General features: G+C 38.5%; 1 protein-coding gene across 1 annotated transcript in view; it reads left to right on the forward strand.

Moving 5' to 3' along the window:
* LOC125240852 (protein nervous wreck) overlaps window positions 1-16,325 on the forward strand; it is a 116,293-nt gene extending 99,968 nt beyond the window's left edge. Inside the window, exons 15-19 of the mRNA XM_048148994.1 lie at window positions 1,475-1,588; window positions 3,553-3,664; window positions 7,680-7,916; window positions 9,094-9,125; window positions 14,209-16,325. Coding sequence (XP_048004951.1) covers window positions 1,475-1,588; window positions 3,553-3,664; window positions 7,680-7,916; window positions 9,094-9,125; window positions 14,209-14,622 — 909 coding nt within the window. The 3' untranslated portion in view covers window positions 14,623-16,325. The remainder of the gene's footprint in view (window positions 1-1,474; window positions 1,589-3,552; window positions 3,665-7,679; window positions 7,917-9,093; window positions 9,126-14,208) is intronic.
* The last annotated feature ends 1,128 nt before the right edge of the window (window positions 16,326-17,453 follow it).

The following is a 17,453-nucleotide window of genomic DNA, read 5'->3' on the forward strand; positions in this document are numbered from 1 at the left end:
ACTAGGTGTTTTTTCTCCAATTATGGACGGCAGTTCTCCAGTAATGGATCCCCCATTATGGACAGTGAAATAAGTTTAAAATTTTACTTTTAAAGCCAACTGATACTCAATGAGTCAATTTTATATACCAGAAATACAATTAGTTTGGGTTATTTTAACATAGGATTGTTTCTTGTAAGTTTTGGTTTTGTAAATTGTTCCTTGTCCATAATAGGAGGTACGCAGTTTTTCGGTTCCAGTAATGGACACTCGCAAAATAACGCCATTTCTTTATATTTTTGGAGCAACAAACTAGTATGTTTTATACCTTATCTCATGCTTAATGCAGGAAGTAAAACGCATTCAAGTTTACACCGAGTATTCATTTTTTATTATTTTATACATGAACTCAACTTTCTTAGCAACATTACTAAGAATTCGTCTTGATATTTTTTTCAGTAAACTGGTGAATTTCATCTTGTCGCCAAAACCTTCAGAAATAACCGAATTAATTGAAACTTCAAAATAAAACAGCTCTACAACTCTAGTTTATGGTACATAGCCGTCAGTTATTAGAAACAAATTTTAGATACTCATTTTTAAGGATTTGTGTTTTTTTGTCCATAATGGCATCACCGTCCATTATGGGGTATTTTACCTTAATCTGGTATTTCTTGATTTTTGTGGTCTCGGTGTCTTCCAAGTCTAATTTTATTCTCATTAACGGTACTGGCAACAGTAAACAGTTTTTAAAGTTAACGTTTGGGAACCAGAGTGGATAGAGATCACGGTGCGTTTGCCGCGCAGCTTTCCAGAGAATTAATTTTAGCAGCGTGCACTGAGGCCGCTCGCATACGTTTGCATTTATTTACTCGTCACAGATTTAATGCTATAGTGTATACTTATTTACTTGTGGACAGAGATAACCATAGGTTATAACTACTTATAATTTCATCTATCATATTATAAGGCAAATAGTTCTGCTCTTTCGAACTCTGAAGTTAACAGGCCCCGTAGCCGAATGGCATTTTTCTCCGACGCGACCGCTGGCTCTGTCGCGCCAATACGCAAGAGCGATAGAGATAGATATCTACTAGCGCTTCGTTTCGTGAGCGTTTCGTGAGCGATTGTGCCATTCGGCTAGCCACCCAGGTTATGTTCGGCTGATACCAAGGCGGTCGGGTGGTCTAATAATCACGTTAATTAACCGCGTAAACTATAGGTCTATCGCTGTGTTCCTGGCTTGGCCACCTGTTGACTAGTCACTTTTCTTTAGTGTATGATGTTTTTACTCGTTTTTTTTTAGAATTAGAAAAGTCGTGCGATTTTTAGGAAAACAATTTAAAAGCTAACATATTCGACTCTTTTCTTTTTAACTATAGCATGAACAACTTATTTCTAAGTCATCTTACTTATATTGTCTAGAGCTGACTGAAATATTTGATGAAAAAAACGGAGTTTATAGATTGGTTACTAATCGCTCAATGGTGTGCAGATTATACGCGTGGTATCTCGCGACGCTCACGGCGTAGACGACGGCTGGTGGCGTGGCGAAGCCAACGGCGTCATGGGCAACTTCCCATCGCTCATCGTCGAGGAGTGTGACGAGGTAAGTCGCAGTAGCACCACAGTGAAACATAAGTTACGAGTGTCTCTCTTAACTTAAAGCCTGACTAGAAATATCTGACTACGCGCCATATTGCGGAATTTCATTAGAACCATTTTTTCGTACTATACTGAACTGTCATACATCAGAATAACAGCGCCCTCCTGACAATATAGTCATATATTTCTGGTCAGGCTTTATGTTACTTTATTGAGAAACTGGCGATTCCTTGTCATGGGACATTCGCTCTCGCTCATCGTCGAGGAAGTCAGAAGTCGTTCCTAGTTTCGAAAACAGTCGAAAACGTTTGTATGGAGAAACGGCCTCTTCCATCCTTTGTTGTATTTTAACTCCTCGTATGCTGCCAATCAAAAGACATCATTATCATCAAATATAAATTAAAATTCCAACGCACGGATCCGTGTCCTCTCTCTAAGCATGCGAGGGGTTAACACAAAAGGGAGGTAACTTCCTTGGCAGCTTAACTAGCTTGGCAAAAAAGAGTAGAAATCGAACTAGTTTTTTTATCATTCACTGTAATTATTCTCAAAGAAAACTGTCAAAATAGTTGCCACAATGCAAAACGGTTTACATAGACGGCGGTACCCCTATTATAGGCTACTGACTCATATCGAATTTGGCACAAGACATTATTGTTTTCTGTAGTATTTGACATAAGAAACCAATGTTTATAGATTTTGGGCATTAAAAGTCTATTGATGACTACCTAAGGTAAAATACCCCATAATGGACGGTGATGCCATTATGGACAAAAAAACACAAATCCTTAAAAATAAGTATCTAAAATAAGTTTTAAAAGTCTGACGGCTGAATATGTATACGTCGATTTTCATAAACTAGAGTTGTAGAGCTGTTTCATTTTGAAGTTTCAATTAATTCGGTTAGAAGGATTTACGACAAGATAAAATTCACCAGTTTACTGACAAAAAATATCAAGACGAATTCTTAGTAATGTTGTTAAGAGAGTTGAGTTCATGTATAAAATAATAAAAATTAATAACGCACGGTGTAATCTTGAATGCGTTTTACTTACTTCATTAAGCATGAGATTATAAAACATACTAGTTTGTTGCTATAAAATATAAAGAAATGACGTTATTTTGAGTGTCCATTACTGGATTATTACTTAACCTCCTATAATGGACAAGGAACAATTTACAAATCCAAAATTTACAAGAAACAATCCTATGTCCAAACTTCACAAACTAATTGAGAAATTTCGTATTTCAGATTGTCATTTGCGGATACAGTGGTTTTAAAAGTAAAATTTTAAACTTATTTCACTGTCCATAATGGGGGATCCATTACTGGAGAACGTCCATAATTGGAGAAAAAACACCTAGTTTCAATATTAACTATGAAGAAACCGTTCTGAATACAATGACAGTATCTATTCTGCATGTTACGTTATTGAAATGTAAAAGAAGGATAGGAAATTCAAGATTTAACACGCTTAGCCGTAGAATTTTTACATTTATCAGTGAAATATCAAAAACAGGCGAATTTTTTTCTTAAACTGTCCATGATTGGGTCCGTCACCTTACGTATTTTCGATTAAAATGTATGTAATATTTTTTTTAACTTTGCTCTTCGAAAACGCTGTCATCCATGTAGTGACATCATAAAACCTAGTCAATCACTGACATAATGAACTTTATGCATCATACTTAAATGTCATAAAATTTTGTGTTCAATTCAATTGACGTCATGCACCGACAATCTATAGATTAACATGGCTAATGTTGTTTTTGCCTGATTAAGTAAAAGTATAAGTACTATAAAAATGTTTTTTGCGGTTTTCAGGTAGTAATAAAATATGGTAATATGGTTAATTGGACAATAATTAATAATATAAGATAAACTTTTAAAAAGGGTGAAGTAGCCTACATATTTTCTACTCTTGTTTGCCAGACTGTAACTTGATGGAATAAAATTGTTTGTGCTAGAATGGAGAGCCGCTGAGCGGCGGTGAAGATGAATGGTCACCACCGGACTCCGCGCCGCCGGTGTTCGCGTCTCCCCCTGGCTCGCCCTCCGCCGGGGGCTTCGACGACCAAAGTAAGCTCCCCCCCCTTTCTGACCCCTCCTGCACATAGCTTGCGAACCTGGACAACTTCGTGTAACGTGTACAAAATACGTGTAACGTGCGTGTAACTTGCGTCACTTTAGATACTTACAGTCAAGTTAAAGTGAACAAGTTGCTCAACGATATGCCGTTTTGCCCTTCATTTGCCGACATCCATTTTTGAGCAACTTGGGTACACACGTATTTTTTCACTTAACTGTAAAGAAGAGGTATACATATTAGTACGCACTGTGATCATGGATATCATAAATCGTTTTGTGGATCGCGTTTGCGGAATGGCTCGATCTTTTAAAAACGATGTAATAATGGTAGTTTATTTACGAAGTCCTAAAATGACGGTTTAAAATTGCAATGTAACATTTTCTATTGTTGCCGATCTGAATTCACTTCTATTATTAAACTATACAGATGCAAGCGATATTAAAGAAAGTGTCAATAGCTGCATGAGTAGGTTATTCTATTTGGATGATGTCAAATATGTCGGGAGCAGATTCCAAATGTGGACTCGCTGAATGTTGGCGCATTTCCAGTGTTTGGTTATGACGGCCGCCATGAAAAGGGAAATGAAGGAAAATGATATTTTTCACATTTAATTAATGGTTTTTGTGTAGAATACTAATCCATATAATCCTCGGAAGAAATTAACAAAGACTTAGTTTATTGAAGTCATATAAATATCTGTGTATTTACGCGGCCTACTAATAGTTTTCATTTCTATTCACTTATGTCTACTTTATTGCAAGTAAAATTATCGTTGACTTTGGTGTATGGAATTGTGTGGAATGTGTTCAAACTTTTAATTGAGATATTAAGTGCAGACGAAATATAACACGTTTCAAAACTCGCGTTTATTAAAAGCGTTTGCTTTGTTTAGGAGTATGTTAACCAAAACCAAGTTATACTTTATGTTACCAATTTATCATCATTATTCGTTCGGCGCGTGTACAATTTAATTTTAGTCATTTTGGACAGAAATAGAACATTTCGTCCTGGCTCCGACCTAGACAGATAATATTATCTGGACGACCTTTTCAGAAGACCTTTATCAGTCTGGTTTGCCGAAATAATAATAAACGGTTTTGCTAACAAATATAAACTTAGGCCGATAGTAAACAATCATATATCTTATCAAGTAATATGATGATAGGTGTGTATGCCTCCCTTTTTCTCCAACGTGACGAAAAAAGGCGTGTTGTCTATGATGATATTTCTATGATAGTGTTATTTCGGCCTTAACACGTTATGTGGCGCGGCCCCAATATCGGGTCTGGTGCCCGTAGGCGCATGTCGCTACGAGTGTGTTTGATTTCCATCCACGCCCGTAGCGCGTAGCAAGTGCTGGCACTGAATGTGTTAACCGGTCAAATGCTGCTACGCGCTACGCCGTACGTATGCGCTGTTGTATACATAAATGTATTAATGCACGTTAGTGAAAGAGATATTTAGGAAAGCACAATTTGTGTAATGTTGTCTTTTTTACCTATACATACGAGTAATGACGTGAACGTTTCGTCAGTCAAATAAAGTCAATTAAAAATATTGTTTTGAAAGAACTTGCGTAATTTAATTTAGAAAGTATTTTAACGTGTACTGAAATCGATTGTATAATCTCCGAACGAAATCCAGTTTAATTTGCGAAACATCTTGCTCATAACTTTCAAAACCCGAGAATCTGAAAGCAAAACAGAATAAGTTATCTACTTTTATTATTCTATGCTGCTCACAAATAAAATATTCAGTACTTATCGAAGTTGTCCTCGTTCGGAAATATCAGTGTCTTGCTGTACCAAGTATCTGTATCGTGCTCACATAGTGGCAACGTTGCGCGGTTGACACCTAGCGTATAGCTTGAGGCTGGTTGGGTATTTTGTGGTTTTCCCCAATTGGCATGGTATTGCTGGCAGGTGAACAAGTCGCCAGGAATGTGCAGTCACGGCTTCCAGAAAAAACACACCTCTCCATTTTGACACCTTAAAATAACAATTGAACTGAAATATCCTGTGACTACACATTTCTCTCGACTCCTTTTTCTTCCCAACTTGACTGTACGCACGTTTTCTCTGGCTAGCCTGACGTCACACCGAGAGATGAAGCGAGCGATGCGTTCGGCTCTCGCTCACGTGCCTAGGGTGTAAGCGAGAGGGCATCGTCGCCTCAACTCTCCTGCGACGCGACCTGTGTCATCACGACTGCATGGTTGCACGTTTTATCTAACAGCTACGTAAACGTGAAACTATTGATGTTTTCTTTCAAATCTCTATTATGTACTTTGTCTATACGTGTTATCATGCATCTTTCAACTTGCGCTATAAACCAAGTTAGAAAACAAGGGGTTCCTATCAAAGGTTAAAAATAATCGCTGTTCCTGTATCTTACAGCTTAACAAGAAAACAAAAATATAAAATATAAAAAATACACTGATAAATTGGCACCTGACGTTGTAATACACTTCAAGAGTTAGATTTGTATAAATGACGTTATTTTATACTCGTACTATACCAAATATTCGCTATAGCTATTTCAAATATATAATAAAAAATAATTGGCAGAACTTAGCAAATATTATTTTCATTATGAAATGTTGAAAACGGCACATTACTACTAGGCCATGTGCGTTGAAGCTCTACAGGTGTTACACTCTTGTCTTCACTTCAACCAACTGTACCCACAACCCACGCTCTTCTTCAAATGTTGTCCGTCTTACGTGTCATGTTTAGGTGTGTATGTGCTGAATGCAATAAGTGTCTGTCAAACATCCGATATCACTCGTGAGTCGTCAAATGTATATGTAAAAACAGAAAATTTGAAACTTTAGACTGGTATCCATCGATTTGCATGTACATAACTGCGATAGCCATAAAGTGCAGCGACAATGTTTTCGGGGTCAATTTTACTCTTGTTTCTGTAGGTAAATAGGTATGCGCATTTCATGTAGGTTTTAGAAATCTGTATAATCCAGTTATAGACCTTCAATGAACACAAAGGCTGTCTATTTAATTCCCACGTGATTGACACCTTTGTAGGGGCGCAAAACAAGATTTTGACGGTATTTTTTTTGCAATGGGGCGTGCTCCAAATAAAGAATACATTTTATAACTTGTAACTATATATTTTTCTTACATTTTCTGGAACCGCTGAGATATATTTAAAATTATACGAGTCTTGAACTAAAGTACCGGTCACAGGAAATCTGAAAGAATCAAATTATATATCTACAAAGACAAACAAGTAATGGAACTAGAACTAGAGACTCGTAATAAAAATTGCATTATTTACTCACAATTCAATTTTCCTCGGCTAGTATTCTACAACTAGTACAACTACACAAAAGTTGTAATAAAATCTGTAACTAGATAAAACCCTGCAGCGGAGCGTCAAAGGTTTTAAAAGCATTATAGCTCGTGCACTCACGATCATATAATTGCATTTAGGTACCTTTAAGAGAGGTCACTGGGAGGCTATCGCTTTATATAACACAATCTGACGGACCTCTCTCTAAACATGGTGACCGCCTCTGAGAGAGTGACATAATAGGCTATATTTTTGTCTCTTTTTAATTCCCTACTTCCCTAAAGTGGGGGGTAGAAGTTTGTATGAATCATTCCGCAGATTTAACGCGCGCGAAGCCGCGAGCAAAAGCTAGTACTTAGAATAAAGAGAGAAATAATATTTTCTCGGCGAGGAGTAACGCATTTATTTTCGAAGGACCTATATTTTTTTATAAAAAAGTACCTACATATTATTTATTTTCATCACCTGCCATCCGTTATTGAGGAGCGACGGTGAACACTATTAATCGGGTCTTTATAAAGGTACATACTAGGATAATTATCAAATCTACATAAAAATCGATTGATACACAGCTTACAAATTGGTTATACCTACTTACCGTTTCGGAAAACAAAAACCTCATCAAGTAGCGAGGCTACTATTGACTATATCGCGGAGCGGCCGCTCTCATAGTATGCCTGCCCCGGACGCTGCCAGTGATCCTGGGAGACAACAACAATGGGAAAGACGCGCCGCCACCCGCGGCGCCGCCGCCGCCGCCGCCCGCCGACGCCGACGCCGACGCCGAAGGCGACATCGACCTAGGCGACTCCATGGACAGTCAGCCCGACTTCAGCTTTAACCTCGAGCTGACTAAGAACCAAGTCGAGCAATACGGGACACAGTTCGAGGGCGAGGAGGCGACCGCCGTCGCGCCCGCCGTTACTATCGTTGGTAAGTTTTGGACCTGACTCTGCATGAAAGGTTGTTGACCAGGAAATATTGACTCGATACTCAGTGTCGAAGTTAGCGTCCAAGTTCATAAAGAATGCTGATCACCTAATAAAATATTGTCTCGTAAAGTTCAGATTCAACAAAGCAAATATTTCTTGAGACTTTTGAAGACTTAAGAATTTGAATTGGTAAATACATAAATAGGTATGTACATTTAATCACACGTTCTAGTTCACTAATTCCTGTTAAGCTCGTTTTGTTTATTACTGAAAGGAAAAACCTAAATGTACTTAGATCGAATTTCGAATGAAATCACATTTATACTTCAACAAATAATATTCAATGGTTATGATGACAAAAATGTACAGACTGTACTACAAAGGTCAATATCCTTTTACGTAGAAGTTATGGTCCACTATGATTTCGGGAATCGGTCAGTCCTACTGAGTGCGATTCAGTCAAATATATTATATTTTTCATGATTTAATTTCGGACTACTATTCGCCTGTGTGGTGACGGGCTAAGAATTTCACCACCCCCTTTCTTCCCGTGGGTGTCGTAGAAGGCGACTATGGGATATGGGTTAAATTGTGGTGTAGGAGAGGGGCTGGCAACCTGTCACTGCAATGCCACAGTTTCGTTTTCTTTTAACCCCTTATTTGCCAAGAGTGGCCCTGAAGCTTTAGTAGTTTCATGTGCTCTGCCTACCCCTTTATGGGATACAGGCGTGATTGTATGTATGTTATGTACGTTAATTTCTGACAAAAACATAGTTTAATTTTATTACGGTTGTAAGGTTTGTCAAAAACCTACATAGTTACGTACTCGGACAGACATATAAGTAAATTCCCTTCTGACTACTGTGAGTTTTACTACCTACTCCTTTCAGTAGGTACCTACTAGAGTCGCCATTACCGCGAATAACTTCACCAGAGGGAACAGCATGAAACTAAAGTAAATGAGCCCCTAAAGTAAGACAAATGCCCATTACTCTGTCATAATACCTACCCCGAATGTACCAAAATATCGCATGAACATACCTAATTAATTGGTGACGGACTTTGTTCTATTTTAAAGACATGACATAATAGATCATTTTATTTGTCACGTTTCATGTTTAGATGCCATCTCACACTGTATAAAGTTTAATCGTTTTGACGTTTTTTTCATGCATCAGTCGATGAGGTTGTCGCTGAGAATTGGAGCGAGGTTTGAGCCCACACACTTGTGTTGTACACTTTGTGTTGTGACTAGGTGTGCCTTGTGAATTGCCATGTACAGGATGGGGCATGCGTGTGTGAATATCGCTATCGTTTATTGAGAGGTAAAACTCATAAAGTTGCGGTTGCTGAAGGCACTGAAACCAATATAGTGCCTCTATTTGATGTCTAAACATACGATAGAAGACAATTGTTATTTATGTAGTTTTCCATGCGTAAAATAGAATCATATATGGTTATCATATCTAAGTATTGCTTTGATATTGTCTTTATTGTGTCGTAGATTGAAACGTTTTGTCTACTCTATCCATTTCGTTGAAATAACTACACAAATTGTTGTAATTATACTTTCAAATGTATTTATCATGAATTTGTAAAAACACTAATTCGTACTTACTAGTTAGTACTTAATAGTTTTTTGTTAGTGAATAGTATGAATTGTTGGTTTAAAGATTGATGGAGCTTAGTACCGATATATGTAAGATAAAATTTTATGAATGGATGTAAAATGTGTTAGTTTGTTGTATTCTTTTTTTCTTTATTTAATGGTAGATCAGATAAACGACCACTTTCAATAGTATTAATATTTCATAGCTATTAAAAACAATAATTTAAAATTTACGTGGCCAGACACATAGATGTAGGTATTACCTCTTAATATTCGACATAAGCCGTAGAAGGCCTTCAAATTCGCGACACATAACCTCAATACAATAAACTAAATCCATGACACATCATTTTTAGTTGTAGTGAGATAAGCTGGATCAATAGCTAACTGAACAGTACGTACGTAGCTATATATCCAGGAAATTGCACAAGTTAATTGCAGACCTCATAATCCTCTTATTGATTCAGCTTATCTTAATTGAACTTAGGATTATAGATATTTAATTGAAGTTCTAGCTAAGCCCCATCCTGTATACTACATATATTGTTAATTAGTGTCACAGTAAGACTTCGCGCGATTATGCTTACACCTTTAGGCATTTGAGCGAGAGAAAACCACAATACGGCAAAATTGACGTTCGTAAACAGCATCTATAGTCTGCGCGGCGCCTTTAACTTTAAGGTAGCGCCGACAGCGTAAGGGGTGTCGCTGCATTTCAGGTCAGCAGACCCGCTTTATACGGAGGTTAAATTTGTTTCCGATGTTGTAGCGAATCCTGGTGCCGTAGCCGAATGGCATTTCTGCGACGCGAAACGAAAACGAAACGCTGCGAAAGGTAGTCTGGCTCTGTCGCGCCAATACGCAAGAGCGATAGATAGATATCTACGAGCGTTTTGTTTCGTGAGCGTTTGTGCCATTCGGCTACGTACCCAGGTCAGCAGACCCGCGTTATATGGAGGCTAAATTTGATTCCGATGTTGTAGCGAATCCTGCTCTGTGTCGACGAGACACGTTCGGTGCTCCGACGGGGAATAGACTCCGAAACGGCGGGTTTAGGAGCTTATGTACTTAAGCACTGTCGCGTCTTACTGTGACCGCCGAACATGCTTCTAGCTCTAAATTTACTCCGCTTTATTTGAGCTTTGCTTTGCAGGTGCTACTTTAGCTATTGTGTTATGGATAATAATTTTAAGATGGTTACAGAAGAACACACTAACGAAACACGACACAAGTAGGTAAAAGGTTCCCCAGATACCAGGAACTCACTGCATGTACCAATGCATGTGCAATATGTATTTTGCATGTCAGATACTTATACATATACCTACACAATATAAAATACAATTTCCCGGATTTTTTTCGAGGACTTTTCAAAACTGATCGTCAGTTTTCTTTCTCCCCAAAAGCACATTTTTTAAATATATTTATTAAAAAGAGTAGTTTAGACCTTTATTCAATAAATTGGAAATGTGCTAAACGGGAAGAACGATCTCAAGTTTCAGTAAAACTTTCTTAAAGCAAAATATTGACTAATATATTATTTAGAAGAATATAAGAATACACCGTTCTCATGTTTGATATTATTTAATGTATTTAAGTACATCGGGTTTGTATCCAAATATGCCGAATGCACCCGTAGTTAGGTGAATAGGGCTATATACTTAATATACTTTCTGTACGTGCCAGGCAAATTATCTTTAGCAAAAAAAAAACACTAAAATAAGTATTAAAATAGGTATTATGATGACATGTTCTGATTTTACTCTTTCTTATACTATAGTACTACCTACTATTTATACTCTTGATCTTGACCTGATATTTTACTTTAGCCCATTTAAAATTCCTTGTCCTGCTTCAACTTATATCAATTTTTAAAATACTTTTAGGTTAAAGAATATGTAGTTTTTTGTTGGAAACACAAGTAAACCAAGAATCGTATCATTGCTTTCTAAAAAACTATAAATATGTAGGTACCTAAAATACGACTTTTCATGAAATTTCAATATACACTTGAATAGTAATATACCGTTGTATACGTTGTCAATACAACTTTAGGAATTGTTTTGTAAAGAACTCTCTCAGTCCTTGTAACTACTTGCAGGACTTTGTTTACGCTCCCGTGGAAATAATAAAGTGTCCAAACTTAATAAGATGTACCTACGTTTCGATGAAATTTAATGTTCAAGTCAAGTTCGCAAAATAGGTTTCAAAAACTGCATCTCCTAAAGCAAAATGAAACAAAAGCGTCTCAGTAAATATACAATAATATACTTGGTGTAACTATACTAAATACTTCAGGACTTTGTTTATGTTTCCGTGGAAATATAGTGTCTAAACTTAGTAGGATCTTACATTACGATGAAATTTGATTTTAAAGTCAAGTTCGCAAAATAGGTTAGCAACTGAAACAATCAGTATTAAAATATATCAATAGGTACTGTAAGAGAGTCGGCCTATCAGTGGAGAGCATCCAAACATTTAAACAACGCTTTGAATCAATATTTTTTTATATTTTAGGAGCTAAGTACAACCGTTCACTCTCAATCGCTGCTTCTATATGAATGCCCCATTGAAGTGTCTGTTTTCCTTGACGTTCTTATACTGTTCCAATTTTAAATCAGGGACTGCCAGTCAGCGACCATGACTGCTGTAAAAGGTTTCATTCTGAATGCGAAACCTCTTACATATCCCTCCCCTTATGTTAGAAGCAGCCATTGTTCACAATACTACACCCTATCCTATCCTATTCTACCCTAACTACCGGTTGGCCCTACCTAAGCCAGGCCCCCCTACACACAAAAAAATCTCCTAACACCCAATAGTGACAGCCTCATTCAAGGTAGCCAACATCTAACGCTCTTTGCGTGGTTGCCTAGTCCACGGTTGAGACCGCCATAATTTGGATAGTTGGACTATAGCCAAGGTCCTCGCAAATTAGTCAGATATGGACTATGGTTAGGAAAACCAATGGCAAAAACCTAACCCCTGCCCATCGACTAAACCCTTTTATTTTGAACTTTCTGACAGCTAATTGTCTGTGGCCATGACTAGATGACATTGACATGACAGCTGTTAGCAAATTCACCTAACTTCAAGTAAAAAAACAAGGCAAAACGTTTATTTCACATGAAAAAACATAATAAATTTTGAAGATGCCGATTCTTGTTGGCGGTGGCGTTGAAGTGGGGGCTTCTCATGGCCGCCAATCTTCCCGCCGCGCCGGTTGCGAAGTGAAGTGGAGCCCGAACGGCTCATGAAGATTGCTGCAGCTGCAGTGCGCTGCACGTTGGTGATGACGACGAAGTGGGGGTTGCATATGACCGCCAGCCATCTCGCCACACCGTGAACAGCTGGATCAACTGGTCATCTAGTCGGCCTTGTCTTGATACATGTAAAAGAAATGTGTATGAACATTGTTCTTTGTAGTCAGGAAATTATAAGGGTGTTGTGACGTATTACTCTATAACTTTAAACAATTATATCTATTTATTAAATATTTACAGTTTGGGGTGTGTTTTATTCCACAGTTTACATGTTTTCATATAACTTAACCTTATTGGTAGCTATAGGAAAACATTATGGAATAAATAAGCCTATCAAATAGTTTTTATTCTAATATAAACATTGCATAAATAATATGTATAGTATTCTACATGTTATATATTGCGCCAAAATAATTAGTTCTATGTGGTTATTTACAAATAATTATCCTTTTTAACATTAGGGATAGGCAAATGACATTTTCTGTCACAAGTCGTTTTTCCTTTGAAATAATGTACATTTTAGTTCACTAATCACAATTATTCCGTAAGTTCTACAATATAATGTATAATTAAAAGATTGAAACTAAATTTACATTGCCTATCTAATGTAACCTACATATCTAGGAAGATTTACTGCATATGTGTATGATTAAGTATATAGGTATGATGGAGCTGATGTTCACGCAATTTGCGTCGACGCCCATGGTCACCGAAGAGGAGTCGTAGAGTTTCTTGAACAACACAATCTTGAGCGCCCGTTGCTCTGTTGAATGTCTCGCATTCCATTTTTACGTCAATTCTGCACAGCTATATTTTAACTACGGAATGGGTGATAATGAGTATTAAATAATAAGAAGTATATCACCCGGAATAGCTCTTCGTATTGGCGACGATGGTCACTTTGTTTTCCTTCTTCTTAAAGCGCGTTTGGCTTATCGCTTGGCATGCGCTTCCTCGCGCTGTGAGGTCGGGGTTCGTTGTCTGAAAACTCTGAAACCGAAACTAGGGGAAACTTTCAGACGTTAGTGCCTCCACCATGTAAGAGAGTCGGCCTATCAGTGGAGAGCATCCAAACATTTAAACAACGCTTTGAATCAATATTTTTTTATATTTTAGGAGCTAAGTACAACCGTTCACTCTCAATCGCTGCTTCTATATGAATGCCCCATTGAAGTGTCTGTTTTCCTTGACGTTCTTATACTGTTCCAATTTTAAATCAGGGACTGCCAGTCAGCGACCATGACTGCTGTAAAAGGTTTCATTCTGAATGCGAAACCTCTTACAGTACCTACCTATTTTGAAACTTCAATTGGTTCAGGGTGCTTTAGGTAATCTAGTTATGACCACTCACTGCACCATCACTGCACGTATGTAGTTGTTAACGCTTGCCCGGCGACGATCTAACCGCATGTGGTGTGTAGGACGAGGAGGAGCCGGCGCCGCCGCCGCCGAAGCCTGTGCCGCCCAAAGTTGAGCTCCCGGACGACGGCGGGCTCGGCGTGGCGCAGATCGTCATCACCGCCGCCACGCCCATGGTGGAGGAGCCCGAGCAGCCCTTCCCGCCGCCCGAGCCGGAGCCCGAGCCCGAGGAGGACGAGTCCTCGGTGTCCGAGCAGACGGCCGTGTGCGTGCCGGACGCGCACGCGGACACGGCCGCGGCGCCGCCCGCCAGCAGCTCTACGGCCTCCGAGGGCGAGTCCCCCGGCGCCTCCGGCCCGCCCACGGCGCCGCAGTCGCCGCCCGCGGCGCCGCGCGCCGGCCGCGCCTCCATCCCCGACGAGCTCGAGCCGGCCCAGCTCGCTAGGCTCACCGACCTCAAGGAATCCAACGCTTAAACTTGCGACTCTATCTATTTCTTTCTCTATGGAAGGACCGTTTTTCACTCTCTCGTTTCGGTGACGTCGTGGCTAACACCCAAGTTAGAATGAATGTATTGTATCTCGCTCAGTATACGAATATGGATCATAGAACTTTACAATTTCATAATTTTATCTCATACTTGCACTGGCAGCATAGCGAAAGAGTATAACTCTAGCGTACTGAAAATTATGATGTGCTCTAAGCGATTGCGGTGAGTATCATAACACATTTTCTTATACCAGGTACACAAAATAGGCTCGATGAAACCATCGAGGTCAGCTAAGTATATTTTAAATACATACTAGACCCAGTGCTGCGAGCGAGTGTGCAACGGTTCAGACGGGCCAGCAGCCGGCCGGACAGTTGGTCAACCGGGCCGGTTTGGTCGGTCGGGCAGGGATGGTCGGCCGGGCCGGGAAGGTCGGCCGGGCGGACTTGGTCGGTCGAGCCAGGTTGGTCGGCCGCACTCGGGTTGGTCGGCCGCGCGCCCGGTAGAGCTGTAAATACGTACTTATTATATACTGGTTACTGCTAGGTGTAATAGCACGATCTAGTACCTGCTGACTAGGGTATGAGGACATCGCGAACTGGCCAACGACCCTCTTTATTATAAATGGATCATCATTGTTAAATACTTACAATATAAGTTTCTTTTAAACGCGCATTCTTAGGTGCCTCAAGACTGTATAGGAAGTGGTATACTTTAATAACTATAATCATATTATATCTTACGTCCATATGACGTCATGTTACAACGAAATAGTCGGGTGGTTATTATCATATATTTATCACATGCAAATACATTCTTCTTTGTGTTGAACGTGAGAGATGTTGATACTCTTTATGTATTCGTATCTGGTGAGAAAACGTCGCTACTATTTAGCGCGCTACAGGAGGGTAAATCAAAGAATAAAGGTCAAAAAAAGATCACTGCGATCTATTTATACAAAAACTAACATCTATGCTCATACAACGAGATAAATAATCGAGTAATACAAAATCAGTAAAAAGAAATAGCATTTTAACTTGTTTCGTTGTCGGAGAGTAGGTAAATGAGTTGGAAATAAATATTTATCGCATAAAAAACTGTTGAGCATGTTTGGGCTTCACATTCAAAAATGTGTCTGCGTGCGAAATAGCGATGTTTGATGTGACTGTTTCCAATGTAGATAGATTTATAACTTTACCAAGATTTTATAATAAATGAGAAATTATCTAAAAATATGCAAATATATATGAAAAAAAATATCAATTACAAATCAATTCAGTTCCAAATGGCTGGTAATAGTACATATTATATAGGTTATTTAGCAAATTTTTTCATACTTTATAAAAAATCTATAGAAAATATGTCCTCATTTCCAGTTAAAGCGAAATTTGGCTTTTATATACTAAATATGAACCAATTCTCCTAATCTTTTAAAATCTAGATAGAAATTGTTTTTATTTATTGTTTCAAAATAAATGTTTTTAGTACACAACAGACGCTTGTGATAAACTTGATTTGCTTCTGTTAGTCATAATGCACGTGTCTATAAACGAATCCTAAACGAAGTACAAATAAATACATTCCAGTCAATTGATGACATTTATCTAAACATACAGAAATGCAATAGATTTGTCATTTCTTTGTTTTGCCAAAAAGACGTACTTTTAAACAAAACGGATGTGACCGATTAAGAAGACGGTTAAAGGTGCGACCACACCGCTGCTTAAAAAACGGTGACGGTACGGAATCGCAGTGACGCATCGTATCCGTACCGTTTTTACCGCATGCTCCACAGACCGCTGCTCAAAATACGCAGGCGGTACGGAATCGCAGTGACTTAAATTGTCAAAAAATGTACACTTAGTGCATTTTTATTTACATTATCCGATCCGGTATTAGAAGTAGGACCGATATCCCATACATTTAAGCCGCCATCTTTGAGTTTTGCCTTTGAAATTCTTCCGACATCCGATATCGGATCGGATACTTAAGGTCTTTCATTCATTTATTTTTATCCACCAGTTAACTTTAGTACTCGGGTTTTGAGAACAAATTACTATTAAGTACAACAGTTTGCGACTCCCGGGTCCGCGATTACAGTCGGCAAAAGCTTTTTATCAAAGTATTAAGAAGTTTGTTTAACTTTCACTTGAACTGTAAGTAGCCTTTCTTTAACGTCAGATGACCCCGTAATCTATTCGAATAGATTGTAACCATATAATCACTATAGTCTCTAATATTTTAATTAACTGTAGTAAAGTTTATAGAGATTTATATAATTGTTGGCCAGCTCGCGATCGCGAGATTGAATCTCTAGACTTGTTCAGCCAACTCACGCCTATATTCGAAGTTCTCGCGCGCGCGAAGTTTGCCATCTCACGCGTGTGCATGTCGAGTAGAGGCTCCGGGGCGGCTGAATGTAAGTCCAGCGATTGTGCGTAGGATTAGGAACAACATACAGGGTGTTACTACCTTCTCTTTTTTGGGACCGATATATTTTTCATTGGAGTGATGGTTTCGTATACTCTTTAGCCTATTTTCCACTCAATATTTATCTGCTGATCGATTTTACGCATGTAATCGGTCAATTACGATAGTACTCTCGCTCTTGGGATTCCTGTAGGCCATGAGATATCAACTGGCAACATCAGTCGTTGAATGTTTGGGTAAAACAATATCCTTTATCTTATATATGTCGCCCCAGTGAAATGTCCTTGTATTTACGATCCGCCTCTCTTATTGCATTTATAAGTTACAAATGTTAAGTTTTCACATTATTTGTTGAATTAAAACCGAAAAAATATAAAAAAACCGCTT

The sequence above is a fragment of the Leguminivora glycinivorella genome, chromosome Z (genome assembly GCF_023078275.1).
Source record: "Leguminivora glycinivorella isolate SPB_JAAS2020 chromosome Z, LegGlyc_1.1, whole genome shotgun sequence".
Classification (NCBI taxonomy): Eukaryota; Metazoa; Arthropoda; class Insecta; order Lepidoptera; family Tortricidae; genus Leguminivora; species Leguminivora glycinivorella.